At 44.5% G+C, this 19,269-nt stretch overlaps 1 protein-coding gene across 4 annotated transcripts in view; it reads right to left on the minus strand.

Moving 5' to 3' along the window:
* The window catches only part of INSR (insulin receptor), a 125,435-nt gene that overhangs the window by 14,492 nt on the left and 91,674 nt on the right, over positions 1-19,269 (minus strand). For 2 of the 4 annotated variants that reach the window (XM_070622781.1, XM_070622780.1), the window contains exons 10-14: positions 15,994-16,195; positions 14,283-14,318; positions 8,910-9,184; positions 7,782-7,921; positions 1,193-1,352 (exon numbers count right to left, since the gene is read on the minus strand). In XM_070622781.1, the coding sequence (XP_070478882.1) occupies positions 1,193-1,352; positions 7,782-7,921; positions 8,910-9,184; positions 14,283-14,318; positions 15,994-16,195 (813 nt within the window). The remainder of the gene's footprint in view (positions 1-1,192; positions 1,353-7,781; positions 7,922-8,909; positions 9,185-14,282; positions 14,319-15,993; positions 16,196-19,269) is intronic. The other 2 variants (XM_070622782.1, XM_070622783.1) reach the window with 1 other exon arrangement.

Genomic DNA, 19,269 nt, shown 5'->3' on the forward strand with positions numbered 1-19,269 from the left:
GTATGAGGGTGACATGACACGTCCCAGTTCCATGGGGAGAAGACACAGGAGCTCAGCGTCCGGGAACCTCCTGGCCATCGCCTCGCCGTATAGGTGTCTCATCATTCCGGAGGTCTTGACTTATATGCTTTATAATAAAACGGTCATTGTAATATAGCAACGTCCTGAGTTCTGTGAGCCATTTTAGCAAATGATCAGATCTGAGGGGGTCATGGGAATCCCCAAATTTGTTGCCAGTTGGCCAGAAGTGTGAGTGGCCAGGAGAACCCCCAAACTTGCATCTGGCATCTGAAGTGAGGGCAGTCTTGTTGGGAACCGTGCTCTTACACTTGTGGGGTCTGTGCTAACTCCACTGGGTGGGGAGCATCAGAATTATCATGCGGTACACCCAGCTGGTGTCAGGATACTCATCCAAGCCCAGACCCTGGCCAGACCATCCCAGCAAGAATCACTTCCCACTTTCTGCACTCCCACTGTGGGAAGTAAATGAAAATCCAGCCAGCCAAGCAGAAGCCCCATCTCACCCATCCCTCCCAAGCTCCAGCTCCTCCTGGTCTAGAATCCCGCTCCTTCTAAGTCATTTGTTTGTTCTCTCATTCAAGTGTCTAGGTTCCCACCAGGTACCAGGCTGAACATCTCTTTTGACCCCACTTGTACATTCTTCCTGGTCTGGATGAAGATGTCACCACCTCCAGGAAGCACTTCCTGACCAGCCCAGCCTTCCCCATCTCTCCCCATCCTCCTGTCCACAGTGCGTCCAGCTCGCCCAGTGGCAGCACTTACTGCCTGCACATCGAGAGCATATCCAAGGCTGAGTAGAGAACCTCTCACCTCCTCCCATGAAAGGCATGGCCCATCTGATGCCAAAGATTGGACACTAGTGACAGGGGTTAATAATGTACTTATCAGATGTGCCCTGTGGCAGCCACTTCACATTCATGATGCCACTGAAACTCCCACCTCCACAGGAGGGTCCTGTTATTATCCCCATGGACAGATGAGATGAGGAAGTGCGGGCTCAGAGAGGGCATGCACCTTGCCCCAGTGGCACAGTGGCAGCCAGGGGACCCAGGGGTGAAGACCAGGACCAGCGCGCACACCCTCCAAGCTTCCTCGACCATCCTCTGAAAGATTCTGCCGGGCCCAGTGCCAATCACAGACCCAACCAGTCGAAGTCGCTGTGCAGACTTACAATAGTCTGTCACGTAGAAATAAGTGGCTTCGGTCCAGGAGCCATTGCCTGCCAGGGAGGTGGCCCGCACTCGCACACTGTAGTTCCCTGGCGGCAGCCCACGCAGCCGGCAGCCCCGCTCCAGGGCAAAATGTCTGCGAGACACACAGAGATGCAGCTCCTGAAAGACAAGGGGAGGAGAGAGAGGAGGAGGTGGGTGGTGTGCTTCGTACATTCCAGAGCATCCATCCCGGGTGGGAATGTCATAGACAGGACCCCGCTCAGACACGATACAGAGGGAGGACGGCACAATCAGAGTGCCACACGCCAGCGACTTACGGACTCTCGGAATCCTAGAAACTTAGCTCCACTGATAAGGAAACAGACTTAGGCAACACCATTAGTGATAACAGCCAACTCTTCCTAAACCACAAGCCAAGCAGAGGACCTGCATCATTGCACTGAATTCTTAGGACAACTTGGTGGCTTAGCCTCACGTTGGAGACGAGGAAACTGAGGCTCAGGGTGCAGGTCTGTGAACTTTTGCTGTAAAGGTCCAGAGAGTAAATATTTTCGGCTTCAAGGGGCCAGACGGTCACTGTCGCCAACTCAACCCTGCTGCCATAGTGCAAAAGCAGCCAGAGACGAATTCTGAACCCCTAATATCTATAAAGGAATGGTGTGTCTGTGCACCCAGGAAACGCTGTGGGCACCAGAACTGGAACTTCATATAATTTACACGAGTCGTGAAATACTCCTCTTCTTGAAATCACTGTGAGATCCTTTCAGCAGGCTTTGCCCAGAAGGACGAGAAAGAAAAGGACATTGCCTAAACTGCATTTCAGGCTTTGCCCTCACACCTCGCATCTGCCTTGTCAGAACCAAAAGGAGACATGGATTTCACGTCTTAAGGACAAATGAGAAAACTCCTTCCTTCCTCTGGGGCAGCCTTTTGATTTGATTTGATTTGATTTTTTTTTTTTTTACCATCATTAATGAGCTGGGATCTACCTAAGTGTCTGATAAAAGAGAGGGGAGAAGGAAAACAAACACAGCCCAGGAATAAACCTGTAAATAGAGATAAACTCAGAGCTTATTAGGAGGGAAGTGAGGCTCCTTGGAAAATAAGAACATAAACCCTGCAAGCCACATGATGGAAACTTTCCAGAACAGCTCCAAGCTATTAGTGCATGCAGAGAACTGGGCTGGAAAATTCTAGGGGGGAGTGGGGAGAGGAAGAAATGTAAAAACTCCCGTGCTTATCATGTGACAACAACAGCAAGAAAACAAACCGGGCTGGCGGCAGGGGTGGGAACTCTAGTCCAAAGGTTCTTCCAAGTAGAATGAGTCACCAAGTAGAAAGGGATAAATAAGCAAATATAGAAACCAAAGGTAGCTGCTATCCGGGACAAAGGGGAAATTCACCCTCCAACGCTGATCATTTACCCCGGACACCTCGAGGGGTGGGGACGGAGAAAAGAACACGATGGAAGGAACTAGAACCTGCTGCAGCTCTCTCCGTAGACACCAAAAATCCCAGAATAAAAAGCAAAACAAGAAGCAAAACCTGATCAGGAGTGAAGATTCCGATTACATAAACTTTTGTGCAAACAGGAAAAAGAGAAAAAGTTGAAAACTGCAAAAGACACTGAAGCAAAGAATGTGAGCACATGAAACTTGAAAATCGATGCTCTTTCCAGGGAGGGGGTGGTCCCTGGGGCCAGGGTCTCTTTCAGGGCAGGGAGGGGACAAAGGATTCTAACAAAAGTTTCAAAAGCAGTGCAGCCAGAGGTGATTTTCTCTATTAAAATAGCAAATAAGAAAAAAAATGACCTCCCACCAAAGGCTGGTTTACTGCTGTAAAACCAACAGTAGAAATGGTGTAAAAAAAAAATTTATGCTACTTTTTAGTTTATCAAAGTGATGTTAAGCAATCAAGGAAAATGGTGGAGACAACCAACCAGTCTTGTCTATGAAAAGGTTTTTTAAAAGGTGATTGTAACCTGTCGCTCTCTTCTCATTTTACCCCCCATCTCTCTGGGCAAAGGGGGCTGGTCTGTCTGGGATCAGGGTCAGGCTGTGTTGGGCAGAGGCTATGTGGGGATTCCTACTGGTGACTCTCGGCTCTGAGAACAGGAGAGACAAGCCAGTCAAAGGCAGCTAGGAGAACTTAGGGTTAGGTCCAATGCCAATAGGGTAACCAACAGTCCCAGTTTACTGGGGACCAAGTGGTTCCTAGTATGTACGTCGGACGTCAGTGCTCAAACCCGGAAAGTACCAGCCAAATGGAGACAAGTTGGTCACAGCAGCAAGAATAAAATCAAGGGAGATTTGCAGTGGAAACGTGTGTTGCTCACTCTACAGAATCCATCTTCTCTTCCTTGCCACCAACACCACCCCAAACTTTCTTTGGATGCTGTGCCTCCCGCTTGAACGGCTCTTGTCTCGCACCCTCAACCCTACCTTGGTTCCGGGGCTGCCCCTGACTGCCTGAGGCTGAAAAGTCCCATTGGTTCTGGGCAGGACGCAAAACTCAGGCCCAAATGAGCCACCACGGAAATGCAAAGCAAGACCACAGTGAGATACCACTTCACACCCACTAGCGTGGCTATAATCAAAAAGATGGACCAGAGCAAGTGCTGGCGAAGATGTGGAGAAACTGGACTCCTCATACACTGCTGGTGGAAGTATAAAATGGTGCAGCCACTTTGGGAAAGAGTGGAATTTCCTTAAAAGTTAGATGTAGAGTTACCAGATGACCCAGAAATTCCACTCCTAGGTGTGCACTCAAGAGAACTAAAAACATACAACCACAAAAAAACTTGTACACTGAAAACTATAAGACACTATTGAAAGAAATTGAAGAAGAAATGGAAAGATATTCTGTGTTCAAGGACTGGAAGAATAAACAAAGTTAAAATGTCCATATTACCTACAGCAATCTGTAGATTCAATGCAATCCCAATCAGAATCCCAATGACATTCTTCACAGAAATAGAACACAGAATCCTAAAACTTATATGAAACAACAAAAGACCCCGAATAGCCAAAGGAATACTGAGAAAAAAGAACAAAGCTGGTGGTATCACACTCCCTGAATTCAAAATATACTACAAAGCTACAGTAATCAAAACAGCACAGTACTGGCACAAAAACAAACACACAGATCAATGGAACAGAATAATGGAGAGCCCAGAAATAAATCCATACACCTATGGACAGCTAACTTTTGACAACAGAGCCACGAACATACAATGGAGAAAGGAAAGTCTCTTCAATAAATAGTGTTGGGAAAACTTGACAATCACATGAAAAGAATGAAAGTAGACCATTATTTTGAACCACACACAAAAACTAACTCAAAATGGATTAAAGAGTTGAATGTAAGACCTGGAAACATTAAACTCCAAGAAGAAAACATAGGGAGTATGCTCGTTGACACCAGTCTTAGCAGCATATTTTCAAGTACCTTGTCAAGCACCATTTTCAAGGAAACAATAGGAAAAAAACAAATGGGACTACATCAAACTGAAAAGCTTTTGCACAGCAAAGGAAACCATCAACCAAACAAAAAGACAACCTAACAATTGGGAGATGATATTTGCAAACCATATGTGTGATAAGGGGTTAAAATCCAAAATATATAAAGAATTCACACATCTCAACAACAAAAAAATGAACAACCTGATCAAAAAAATAGGCAGAGGATATGGACAGACATTTTTCCAAAGAAGGTATACAGATGGCCAACAGGCACATGAAACAATGTTCAACATCACTAATTATTAGGGAAATACAAATCAAGACTATAATGAGATATCACCTCATACTCATCAGAATGGCTATTATTAAAAAGACAGGAAATGAGTGTTGGAGAGGATGTGGAGAAAAGGGAACTCTCATACACTGCTGGTGGTAATGCAAACTGGTGCAGCCACTATGGAAAATAGTATGGAGATTCCCTAAAAAATTCAAAATAGAACCACCATATGATCCAGCCATCCCACTACTGGGTATTTATCAAAAGAACATGAAAACATTAATTCAGAAAGATATGTGCACCCCTATGTTCATTGCAGCATTACTCACAGTAACCAAGACTTGGAAGCAACCTAAGTGCCCATCAATGTATGAATGGATAAAGAAGACGTGGTATATGTATATATATACAATGGAATACTACTCAGCCATAAAACGATAAAATCATGCCATTTGTACCAACATGGATGGACCTTGAGGTTATTATGCTAAACAAAATAAGTCTGACAGAGGAAGACCAATATCATATGATTTCACTCATATGTGGAAGATAAACAAACAAACAAACACATAGATAAGGAGAATAGATTGGTGGTTACCAGAGGGAAAGGGGGTGAGAGCAGGGCAGAAAGGGTAAAGGGGTATATGCGTATGGTGTCAGACGGAAACTAGACTTTTGGTGGTGAACACGACGCAGTCTATACAGAAGCCAAAATATAATTGATGTATACCTGAAATTTACATAATGTTATAAACCAATATGATCTCAATTTAAAAAAAAAAAAAACTTGTACATGTGTGTTCATAGCATTATTCATAATAGCCAAAAGGTGGAAACAACACAAAAGTCCATCAAGGGATGAATAGATAAACAAAAGGAGGTTCCTTCATACAATGGAATATTATTCAGTCATAAAAAGGAATGAAACACTGACACATGTTACAACGTGGATGAGCCCAAAAACAGCACACTAACGAAAGAAGCGAGTAACAAAAGGTCACATATTGTATGATTCATTTTTAGGAAATGTCTAGACCCAACAAATCCAGAGAGACAGAAAGCTAATTAGTAGTTGCCAGGGCCTGGAGAGAGAGGAGGTAGGGAAGATTTGCGGGTGATGGCTAAGCGAGGAATGGGGTACTTTTTTGGGGTGATGAAAATATTCTGAAATTGACTGTGGTGATGGTCGCACAACTCTGTGAATGTACTGAAAAAACATTGAATTGTATCTTTCAAATGAGTGTATCTTATGGTAGGTGAATGTATCTCAATAAAGCTGTTATTTTTAAAAAAAAAAAACCCTAGTGCCTGAGCCTGACCGTATGGCTCTCAAAGCGAAAAATATTGACTCTCTGGCCATTTACAGAAAATGACCTCTGACCTCCATGATCACCCTCAACTATAGATGGTAGACCCCAGAGCCCACATTCTGAGTTTGAGAGTTGGGTGTGTGACCCTGAGCAAGTCCACTTAGCTCCCCGAGTTCCCATTCTCTCAGCTGCAAATGGAGACAGTAACAGGTCCCACCTGGCAGGAAGACTGTCCTGGTAGATCCTGGTAGATCCCACCTGGTGGGATGACGGTGAAGTTTGAATGGATCGTTGTAAAGGGCTCAGAGCAGTGCCTGGGGCAGGGGAAGGGCTCAGTCAAGCACAGGGTACACCTTCTGGGTCAAACCCAGAGAGGGGACCTGATTTATCTGCCTGCCATCAACCAGTGGAGGGGAGGCCTGGCCCCAATCAGGTCCAAGCCTCAGCAGAGCCTCTCCTGGCAGGAGCAGACCCCAAGCCCTTCTGGGAATGGAGACCTTCGCCACAATGGTTACAGGCACAGCTCAGAGCAGGGGCTGACCAATTACAGCCCCTGAGCCAAATCTAGTCTGCTGCCTGCCTTTATAAATAAAGTTTTATTGGCACACAACCACACCCATTCGTTTACGTATCATCTCTATGACGGCTTTCACGTTACCACGGCAGAGTTGAGTATTTGCAACAGAGACCATGTGGCTGCAGAACCAAACATGTTTACTATCTGGCCCTTTACAGAAAAAAGTTGCCAACCCCTGGATTAGAATATCAGATAGTCCTGGGTCTGAATCCTGACTCTATTCTTATGGACCTTGAATGCAACTTAAATTCTGGATGCCTCAGTACCAAGCTCACTGGGTTATTCTGAGGATTTATTGCATGTCATTGGTCCCAAGAGGCATATTATTTTGACATTCCTGAAACTGGAATGCACCTTACAAGCAACACCATCTTACAACTAGAATTGGCAGTCTTTCTCTTTCTTAGTAGTTCATTACAATAATGGGGCCTCTCATCACATCTTAGATGTGATAAAATATAATAAATGAGATACTGTGTGTAAAGCACTTAACATGCACAGGGCACATAGTCGGCCCTTGGGGTGGCTTAGCTACTTTTTTGTTCTTAGATTCCGACGCTTGTGCATTTCTGTACTCATCCATCACTCTGCACGGTGTCAGATAGGTAAGAGAGGCACCCAAGAAAAAAATCGCTTATTAAGATTTTAAGGATTTATTTTCAGACTCAGATAACTCTCTCTACAGCAAAATGAGTCTCCCCGTGACATGAGTCAGGGGCGAGACAAAGGCAGGCCACCATCATCCAACTCGCAGGACAGAGCTAAAAACGTGAGAAACTGGAGAAAGAAACAAGTGTGCGGATCAGCATTTCTGACCCATCTCCCTGGAAAGTTATGTATCAAGGCTTTGAGTCTGAACAACAAAGTATCCAATGAGAGAAGCATTTGGGTCAGAATTGAAGAGGAGGAAGGAAGTACCAACGACAGCCTCGAAGGCACATGCCCACGTGTCAAGGAGCTTACCTCATCGCCGTATCGCCGATAACTCACTTCGTACAGCACGATCAGACCGTTGGGTTCTTTGGGCTCCTGCCACATCAAGTGAACGACATTGTTCTCGAAGATTTCGTGAGTCACGGGGCCAACGATGTCGTCCGCCTTGGCTGTAGGGAGCAAGCGGTTAGAGGCGGGGAACTGACCCCTGGGTCGAATCCCAACTCAACCACTTACCAGCTGAGCAACCCCCACATCATGTGGCTTTCTTGTGCTCCATTTCCCTCATCAGAGAATGGACAATAAAACTCACTTCATGAACCGTCTACATATCTATGTCTGTCTATCTACCTATCTATCTATCTCACATCTGTCTATCTATCTATCTATCTATCTATCTTCTATCTATCTGTCTACCTATCTCGCATCCTGTTGGCTCTGTTGCTCTGGAGAACCCTGACTAATATGCTACACATATGCATGTCTTAATTTTACTTTATTTTTCTTATGGCTTGTGTGCATTTTCTAAAGTTTATACAATGGCTGTGTATGACTCATGTAATTCAAAAATAATAAAGGCAAACAAGGATGGACCTTGAAGGCATTATGCTACGTGAAATAAGTCAAACAGAAAAAGACAAATACCATATGATTTCACTTCTATGTGGAATCTAAAAACGCCAAACTCAGGGCAACAGAGAGCAGGCTGGTGGTTGGCAGGAGATGGGTACGGGAGAAATGGGGAGATGTTGGTGAAAGGATACAAACTTCCAGTTAGAAGATGAATGAGTTCTGGGGAATCTCACATACGGCATGTCGTGACAGTTACTAATACTGTATTATACACTTGAAAGTTGCTAAGAGAGTAGATCGTAAATGTCCCCACCATCAAAAAGAAATGGTAACAATGTGACGTGACAGAGGTGTTAGTAATGCTACAGTGGTCATCATGTTGCAATAGGTAAATGTATCAAATCAGCGTGTGGTATACCTTAAACTTACACAATGTTATAGGTCAACTGTATCTCAATAAAGTTAGGGAAAAAGTTAAAAATGATAAAAGCAAATAAGTTGAAGTACAAATATATGCTGCTTAGAGGCTGGAGGGCTTCCCCTTGATCAGCCTGGGTCTCCTCGCTCCAAGATGTGCCAACCCACCTTCAGGCATGGTCCTGGCACTGACATAGGCGGCCACACTGCACCTCTCTTCGGGGGAATCTTGGTTGCAAGCCTGAAGCTCGATGCGATACCCGGTAAAATGGCGCAGGCCGGAGATGACCAGCGACTCCTTGTTCACCACTTTCTCGAAGGGTCTGCGCTCCTCTGAGCTCGTGGGCGTGCTGGTGGAGGAGGTATTAGGGAAACCCGGAACCGTGGGCACGGCCACCGTCACATTCCCGACATCAGCAAGCGCCCTGCGTTTCCGAGACGGTCTGTAACAAGAGTAGGACACACATGGTCACCGGATCACCATCTTTAAAGAAAAGGATGCTGGAGAACGAAAGGCTTAAAATGAGACTGGTGTAGCGAGATTTGAGGGGGGGCATGTAGATTAAAATGCAAATTGCCAGGAATTACAATTCAGAGCAGCTTTCAAGATGCCCTTGTAAGCATCATAAGTATCATAGCAGACCCACCCCAGGAAGGGGGACGGGCTCCAGGACCATCCATAGTAGACACGCACCGATATTCCCCTCAACATGCTTGATTTCAGGTTTTCATTTTGCAGATTAAGAGGCTACCCAGGGTCAGTGTTAAAAATAAGATGCCCAAAGCGGGTAAGAGTCTAGCTTTTCAGGAAGCCCTGCCAAATGGGATTTTCCCAATGACCCAAGCTACTGGCCAACATCATCAGTTTAAACGGGAGAAATGCATCTTCTAATTCTTATGACCATTTAGGGCACCTGGGCAGTTTGATTAATTAAAGACCAATTCTTGGTAAAGGAATCTTATCGCTCAGCATGGTAACACTAATAACTCTAAAAACTACCTAAGCAATTGACACACTTTTTCCCTCCCTAAAAAGATACATTCAGAAATAAATGTTGATAGCCTAAAAATTTATAAATGCAAAAAAAAATGTAAAGAAAATTGAAATTACTCGCCATTCTACTGCCCATGGTATCCTGTGGGCAATTTTTTTTTTCTAGAAACATTATGTATGGGTATGATGAGCATCAAGCCAGTTTTATAACCCATTTCATTTACTTGTTAGATTGGAAGCATTCGTCAAATATTTTCCTTAAACCACAACGTCTTAAGTAGGACAGAATTTACATTTTTTCTTTTTCAAGGTGAGGGTTTTCCCTCTTAGTTAAGAAAGTAGTACACGCTCATTGCAGAAAACTTGTAAAACTGTAAAATACTCCATTTAATGAATGAGCCATAACTTACATAATCCTCTTCCTATTTTTTTAATATGTTTTCCTTTTTTTTTTTTTGCCATTATAAATATTGCTTTGATCACTGTCTGATCGTCCTACAGTTCCTAAAAGTGGATTCATAGAAATCACTAGGTTATGCCTCTTAATGCATACAGCTAACTTGCTACGCAGACCTTTTTATTAACTTGTGGTCTCATCAGTAACCCATGAAACTTTCCCTCAGGATACCCTCAGCAAAACTAAGAATTGAAAGTGTTTTGTTGTTGTTTTGTTTTGTTTTTTCAACCTGAGAGATTTTCTTTTTTTGAGGAAGATTCGCTCCGAGCTAACATCTATTGCCAATCTTCCTTTTTTTTTTTCTTGAGGAAGATTAGCCCTGAGCTAACATCTGTGCCAATCCTCCTCTATTTCATATGTGGGCCGCCACCACAGCATGGCTTGACGAGTGGTGTAGGTCCATACTTGGGATCCGAACTCGTGAACCCAGGTCACTGAAGAGGAGTGTGCTGGACTTAACCACTACACCACAGGGCCGGCCCCCCTGAGAGATTATTTTTTTAAAGCCATCACTCTACTGCTTTATTTGCATCTCTATGTACTGCTGAGTAGGAACTCTTCTTTCCGTGACTGGTTCTTTTATGTTTCTCTAGGAAACTGTCCATCCTTATCCTATTTTTCCATGAAGGTCTGTGCTCTCCTCATTCCTACTCTCGTGCTGTTCATTCACTAAGGGTATTACCCTTTATCAACCGTATTGTGTGATTTACCTCGGTTTGTTGTTGGCCAGTGAGTTTTCTTTAAATGACCTGAAACAGTCTTTCATATTATCTGCAAAATTTTATATATCAGCAAGTTTTTTAATTTTTTTCCTTTACAGGTAATTCTAGATGGGGTTACTAAAGTTTTTTAGCAATTATGAAAGGGATCTTTTCCACCGTTTTATATTCTAATTATTGCTAGTATACCTATTGATTTTTTGTTTATTTATATTCTAACTACTTTCCTGAACTCCTAATCATTCTAAGAGTTTCAGAGTTGACTTTCTTGGATTTTCAAGGAACATACTAGGAAAAGGCTCAGCAAACTTTTCCCATAAGTGCTAGATAGTAAATATTTTGGATTTTGTGGGACATGTGGCTTTTGTTACAGCTACTCAATTTTCAATGGCTTTCAAGCCCTTGTAGCTTGAAAGCAGCCATAGACAAAATGTAAAAAACAAATGACTGTGGTTACATTCCAATAAAACCTTATTGACAAAAACAGAGAGCTGCCATAGTTTTTCCACACTTGCACTAGCATATCCGCACATAGCAATCATTTCATTTGCCACAATCCATTCTTCACCATTCTAATTTTTGTTTTGGGTCTTATCGCACTGGCTACATACTCAGAGAAATGTCAACTAGTAATGACGAGGCTGGGCTCCTTCCAACTCTAACAGGCACAGTTTTCAGAATGATGTTACCTTGGCTATTGGTTTCATCTAGGCAATACTCCTAGTTTTATAAACATCTCTCTTGTTCCCATTTTTCTAAATTAGAAACTTTTAATTAATGTGATCAAATGAGATCATTATGTGATTTTTTCATACTGATGAATTAGATTCTATCGACAGGTCTCCTGCTCTCAAACCATCATTGCACTTCTGAGATAAATGATATCACCAGCCCGGTGTTTTATTTAGGACATTTGGATCTAAAGTCCCAGATTAGCTGGTTCTGGGGTTTTCTCTCAGTGAAGCATCTTTGTCATGTTCTGCTATGGGGTGCGATGTTAGTTTCATAAAATGAACTAGGAAGATTTCCGTAGATTTTCACACTCTGGAAAAGCTTCTATATTACAGGAAATAGTTGCTGTTTCAGAGTTTGAAAGAATTCATCTCCAAAACTGCCTGAGCCCAGGCAGTCTTTTTTGAGGCAATTAATTGACACTTTTTTCTTGTCTTTTTCCAAGGTTACTAGAAAATTTAATTTTTCTGCTGCTTCTTGATTCAGCTCAGACAAGTTAAAATTTCCCACCTCACTGAAAGTTTCTAACTGAATAGCACATGAATACCCAGAGAATTCAACAGATTAAAATCTTCCTTAGCCCCTATTCTTTTATCACCTTTTTTACTTCTCATTATTTATAGTTTTTTTTTATTATATTTTCTATTATATTTTCTTTGATCATATTTAGCTATATTGGTTTTTCCCCTCCCTCCCTAATACATTTATATTTTTACATTTTTTCTTAATGTATGAGATCATTTAAGTCTACCAATTTGCAGCCAAGCCCAGTTTGGCAATATTCTACAAGTTAAGGTATGTGGGATTTGCACTTTTATTCTTTTCCAAATAGACTTTAACAAAAGTTTCCATTTCTTCTTTGACCTAATAGATATCTAAGTGATTGACTTCTTAATATCCAGGAACTAGAGCTGTCTGTTCAAACTTCTGCTGTTTGCTTTTCGTTTTTATTGCACCATAATCAGAAAACATGTGGTCAGCAAACAAACTCTACTTTGGGGGTACTCATTAAGATTTTCTCTGTGATCTTTTTGTATGAAAAGACTAACGACATTCTTGAATAGAAACCAAAGATATAGCCACGTTAGCAAGATACAGAACATTTCCACACAGGCACCAATGGGCCTTCCCCAAATGGTTGACACTCTGGTGCTTCATGAATTACTGCTGAGAAATTGATATCGGAACCACTGGAAACTTAAAATGGTCTCATCAAACAGACCAAAACAGGGACCGGCCCCATGGCCGAGTGGTTAAGTTCGTGTGCTCCACTTCGGTGGCCCAGGATTTCACCAGTTTGGATCCTGGGCACGGACACGGCACCGCTCATCAGGCCATGCTGAGGCGGCATCCCACATGCCACAACTAGAAGGACCCACCATTTAAAATATGCAACTATGTACTGGGGGTATTTGGGGAGAAAAAGCAGGAAAAAAAAAAAAAGAAGATTAGCAAGAGTTGTTAGCTCAGGTGCCAATCTTTTTAAAAAAAAAAAAAAAGACCAAATATGTATATACCAAAAGGATTATACCCCAAAAAACCACAAAGTGAAAGACTCCCATGATAAAGCATAACTGGTTCTTCCACTCCTTACAAACACAGCATTTTATTATTGCACAACCTCACATTAGACCAGAGGTTCTCGACAAAGGGTGCGTCTGTCCCCCACCCTGCCACCAAGGGGACATCTTGCCTGGCTGGAGACATTTTTTGGTTGTCACTATTTGGGGGGACAGGTGTACTATTGGCATCCACTGGGGAAGAGACCAGGGATGCTGCTAAACATCCTAGAACACACAGGGCCATCCCCACACCTGAGAAGGACTTGGCCCCAAATGTCAACAGGGCTGAGGTTCAGAAACCCTGCTCTGGACCAGCACCCCAGATTTCTAGGGTTTTCTTTACTACAAGATTATACTCCAAATGGCCACTAGAGGGCAGATCAGGGCCACACACCTGCCTGAACATAAATAAGCATTGTTTAAAGAATAAAATCTCTCCACATGGCCCCGACTCGCCTTCTATTCCTCCCAAGAGCCCTTGACGGGTCCTCAAGCTCTGTTTTCCTGTCCTCTCCTCCAGGACAACCTCCTTAATTCTTTAAGACACCAGGCAAAGGGAAGCGTGCCTGACTGTCCTGAGTGGAATTCAGTGACACAACACATCTTCGCTCACATCTGTGGTCCCGCACGTGTCACCCCAAATAAAAACAGCTCTGTTTCCACATCGGTCTTCCCCACTAGCTGCCGCACGTGGTCTAGACTCTGGGCGCCGTTCTGCACGCACGGTGGGCATTGATAGATAAATGTTTAGCGCGGAAATGCATGGAGGGAACTGTGTACCATCTCGGAGGTGCCCCCAGAAAGTACCCCTTCGAGTCTGTGTCTTAGTAAGGGTGTGTTAGTTAAGATTTCTTTCCCCCTGCGTTCATGCCCAGATCCCACTTCAGGGTGAAGGCGTTGAACGTGTGAATTTGTGGAGCGAGGGGTCTCGGCAGAGCAGCCCGTTGCATGCATCAAGCCACAGAAGCCCCTGGGGGTCTCGAAGGCGCTTGACATGCTTCCTGCCCCGCCTGGCCCCCTGGCCCTGCGATGAGCAGCCACCAGGGGCCACGTGGACGTCCCACAGGTGAGTCATACCTAGTGTCCTCGGCACCAGGGCCTGAAGAGGATTTTCTGTGAAAACAAAACCAACCACTTTCAGGACAGACAGAAAGAACTTCTTCAGACAGACCTCTGGCTTCTGACACCCTGGAAGCCACATTCTGTCCGAGCAGCCCAAGAGCGCCCTGCCCTTGAGCGTGGACCACTTTTTTTCCCATCACTTGAACCACATCTTCCCCAGGAGGTGTGGAGAACACAGCAAGAGGGGGGAAATATCAGAGAAAATACCCCCCAGAGACCTGGCCATCTGGGATTGCCCTTGGTTGTCAGACTTGGCTACATTGAAACATCACAACTGACTCAGCCATTTCCCCAAATCCAGCACGTTTTGTTTTCAACGAGTAAAACAGTAACTGCCCTCAAATGGGCTGTGCCATTTAGCGCTCTTTTGGACTCAGGGTCATGGAGGAAAAATGCAAGAAAGAAAGAAAGAGAAAAAAACAAGAAACGTTGTGTACTGATGATTCTGAGGAAACGTCAACTCAGATGAGGAGCGATGGTGGGCATTTGAAGAGACCCATTTTAGAAACTTGTTTTATTCCAGCGTAAGCCTTTTGGGGTTTCGATCCCCTTTGGAAATGGCCATTGTGTCAGAGGTTTCCGGGTATCCCAGTACTGAAGTCTTTAAGGGGAAAGAAGGAGGAGGGGGTTCAAAGTCCACATGGCACATCTGCAGCCAAAACCCAAGGCGAGTCACTTGCCAGCTCAGAAACACAGGCTTTGGACCCATAAAAGTGGGAAGGGACTGCTTCAGTGGGTTACCGTAAAGATTCATGAACTAATATGGTGCAGACAGCGCTACCAGCATCGCGTGGGTGGAGACCAGGGGCGCTGCTCAACACCCTATAATGCACAGGACGACCGCCATTGCAGAGTATGATCTGGCCCCAAATGTCAATAGCGTCAAGGCTGAGAATGCTTGTGTGGCTCCTGGGATCTCATAATCATAAAAGATGGGACCTATTATCTCCATTTTACAGAGAAGTAAACGGAGACACCAAGAGAGGTGAAATCACCTGAGACCCAGAGAAAGTTGCCTTTTACCTCAGTGTCTCTGCTTGCAGGGAAGGCAAAGATGGATGAAAAGGCTAGAGTAATTTTTACTGCAAACCCTCGAAGTAGATCAGATGTATATCAGGAGTTCTCTTCACTCACTAAAGGAAACTCAACGTAGTTAAATAGGAGAAGCCACCAGGTTTTGAAGATGCGGTGGAAAGTTCCAGAAGGATGAGAAGAAGGTTTCATACATCAGCACTTCCCTTCATTCACTGAGAGACACTCAATATATTTAAATAGGGGAAGCTTCCAGGTTTTGAAGATGCCGTGGAAAGTTCCGGAAGGATGAGGTTATGCAGATGAGAAAAAGAGAAGGCGCTGAGCTTGAGACTCAGTGATAAATCAAGATGGGGCCAAGCAGGCATTTCCAAGACTTGCCTCAATAATCTAATGGAGCCCATTTCAGAACTCAGTTGGGGAGCGGAGACTGGAGTAAAGAGTTTGAGAGACGTACAAAAGCAAATGCTGAGTTTTTTAAACGTTTCCCTTTTTTGGGTGACTATTTGTCCCTCCTGCTAAGATTCCTGTGGAAATCACAAGATCTCGTCCTCCGTCCGCCCACCCTCTGGCTCCCCTCTTCATCGCATTCCCTAAGTAACGACCCCAACGCCAAGCAATGAAAACTCCTGACCTGGGGACAAAAACCACATTGTGCAGATAGTCCTCGAACGTCTTCCTGAACGAGGACTCCTCCAGCTCCTTCAGGATCTGGGAGTCGGTCTTCGGGCAGGAGCAGCATTCGCCGGCAGACTCCTCGTACTCACTCTGATTGTGCTTCTGGGACCCCTCAGACTCAAACGGTGGAGACCAGGTCCTGGAGGGCAGCTTCAAGCCTGGAGAAAGGCAGAGCAGGCGGGCTCAACTCTCCCCCACCCCCCCACGCACACACGCGCATGCACACACACGCACGTGCGCGCGCACACACAGAGCAAAGGGAGCCTTCTCAGAGGGACTGGACACGACAGACAGAGCTCGGGGCTGGGGTCTGGGTTCAAGCTCTACCGGGAAAAATAAGATCTCAGTGTAGTCTATACAGAAATATAACGATGTATACCTGAAATTTATACAATGTTATAAAGCCATGTTACCTCAATTTACAGAAAAAAAGACCTCTCACCGGAGGGGGCAGTGAAGGTGCATGTCAACGTGCACCAGAAACTGTCAGACACCTTAACGCCACAGGGCAGGAGACTGTCAGGTATACAGGCATGGCCCTGCCCTCATGGAACTTGCATTCTAGTGGATGGGGGGGGAGGGGAAGGGAATGCACAATAAAGCAATAAAGACACACGCCCGGGGTCAGATGGCAGGATCAAAGGACAGAGGGTCTGGGGTTGCTATTTTTCATGGGGTGGTCTTGGAGAAAGTGACCGCTGAGCAGTCCCCAATTAAGTAAAGGAATGAGCCATGCACGTATCTTGGTGTAAAGCAGTTGAGACAGAGGAAAAAAAGCAGTGCAAAGGCCTTGAGGTAGGGACTTCCTTGGCATGTCAAAAGACACCAAGGACCCAATGTGGCTAGAAGGAGCTGAAGGAGAGAATGGCGGGAGATGGGGTTAGAAAAGGACTGGGTGGCCAAGTTACAGTTGAATGAATGAATGAATCAATCAATCAATCAACCAACCAACCAACCACATCAATAGAGTGATGGGAGGGCAGAGCAGAATTCCACATGCAGTACCACTATGGAGGCAGAGAAGCTCTGGACTAAACACATGAGAGGAGGTTGAGGGAAGAAAATTTCTAAATAAGCACAGAAAAGGAAATTCAAAAAAACCAAGAACACCAACTTCTCAAGGCAGTGGTCTTAAAAATACCAAACTGCTTTTTAAGTACCATGGCTGGCCGCATCTTGACCCCCGAGTTCCAACCCCTGGGGTGGCTGCTACCCGTGTCATGAGCACACCATCTGGTACAGCCACAAGGACGCGCACTACTCCTTATGGACAAAATCCACGACGGCCCCTCGAATTCGCCTTTCCTGCCGCCAGCCCTGGGGGCCTGGTGCCTGCTAGTGCCTACTGAGCAAAGGAAATGTCCCTTTTTCCTCTCCCCTTAATGGCTCCGGTAGACAATGAGCTCTAAGTGCCTTCCTGTGAATGGTGAGTATCCACTCGGAAGGGCAAGTATTTATACAGCTTTGAAAGCCTGCAAGAGACTCTTAAAAATGCTCCTTAAAGTCTATTAATAGACGAGGAATAATCCGGCTGGGTTAACTGTTAGAGGGGATAGCGACGGCATCGTGCATGGAAGAAAAACTAGGATTTCCTTTGTAAGGGGGGCAGCTGAGGATTTCTAGAGAGGAAAAGGCTTTTGATCAGGGACGGGCATAGCTCCTGACACCTGTTACCTTTCTAGCATCCACTGGATAACACTTGGCATCCCAAGGTTTTGCTGTGACTGAGAGTAAAGCATAATGAGGTGCCTAAGTCAGTCAAATCCGCAGAGACAGAAAGTAGATGGTGGGGCCAGGGGCTGGGGGAGGAGATGAGGAGTGAGTGTTTCACGGGGACCGAGTTTCGGTTTGGGAAGGTGAGAAAGTTCTGGAGACGGAGGGTGCGCGTGGTCGCACAAGAAGGCGAATGCACTTAATGCCACTGAAATGGACGCTCAGAAGTTGTTAAAATGATCAGTATTACATTATATATATTTTACCATAATGAAAAAAGCCATATAGGTGATAAGACTGTGTTGTATAATTGAAATTATATATATATAATTGAAATATAATTGAAACATTAAGTAGAGCTCAAGTGTTCTCACCAAAAAAAAAAAAAGAGAAAAAGATAAATAAGTGAGATGATGGATGTGTTAATTAACTAGACAGGGGGAATTCTTTCACAATGTATATGTGCACCAAACCATCACAATAGACACTCTCAAGATCTTACAATTTTACTTGTCAATTATGCCTCCACATAGCTGAAAAAAAAAAAAAAAACCTACGCATTCTAAAGGAAGCTACTACTGGTCATGGTTAGTCAGTTTATGTAAATTGTGTGTGTATTTTAATTGCGGTAAAATACACATAACATAAAATTTACCATCTTAACCATTTTAAGTGTCAGGCTCAGTGGCATGAAGCACATTCACATGGTTGTGAATCCCCACCCTCCGTCTCCAGAACTTTCTCATCTTCCCAAACTGAGCTCTGTGCCCATGAAACGCTGACCCCCCCAGCCCCTCCCCCAGCCCCCCGCCGCCCCCACCACCCTAGTTTCTGTCTGTATGGATGTGGCTCCTCTAGGGACCTCCTGTGAGTGGAATCACACAATATCTGTCCTTAGTAAGTTTATTTTTAATTACATAAACTTTGTGATCATTACAAATAAAACCATGTTTAAATAGTCACGTTGTAATGATGGATTTAGCCTTCCAGAATCAAAGTTATTGCTCTTTAAAGAAAAAAAAAAAAGTCATCAGGTATCGACTATCCCATGGCTGGTGGCAGTTCTTGCTGGTGGCTTCAGTGACTTGAATGGAGGGCCAAGAGCTCGAGGCTGAGCTGACGACTGCACTTGCTCTGGAGTTATGTAAAGCATCCAAAGAGATAAATCACCTTTGCAACCCTCGGCTCAGGCAGGGGATGAGGTCACAGCATACATATAGCACATGATCTTAGAGCTGGGACAGCTCCCAGAGATCATCTGGCCTCCCGCCCTTTCTCCCGAAAAGGAGGCAGCCAGTGACACGCTCGGTGACTTGCCCAAAGCCCCACACAGGTTGGAGGTCCAGCCAAGAGTGGACCTCAGGCTCCTGGCCTCATCCACGCCTTGCCAGCGGCCCCAAGGCCAAAGGCTGCGGATATCACTGACTCAAAAAAGGTAAAGAAAAATAAAGACAGACAAACAAAAAAACAGCTAAAGAAAAAACTGCCTTCTGTTTCTCCAGTTTGATGGAGATTTTTA

This window comes from Equus przewalskii, chromosome 6 (assembly GCF_037783145.1).
Source record: "Equus przewalskii isolate Varuska chromosome 6, EquPr2, whole genome shotgun sequence".
Lineage (NCBI taxonomy): Eukaryota > Metazoa > Chordata > Mammalia > Perissodactyla > Equidae > Equus > Equus przewalskii.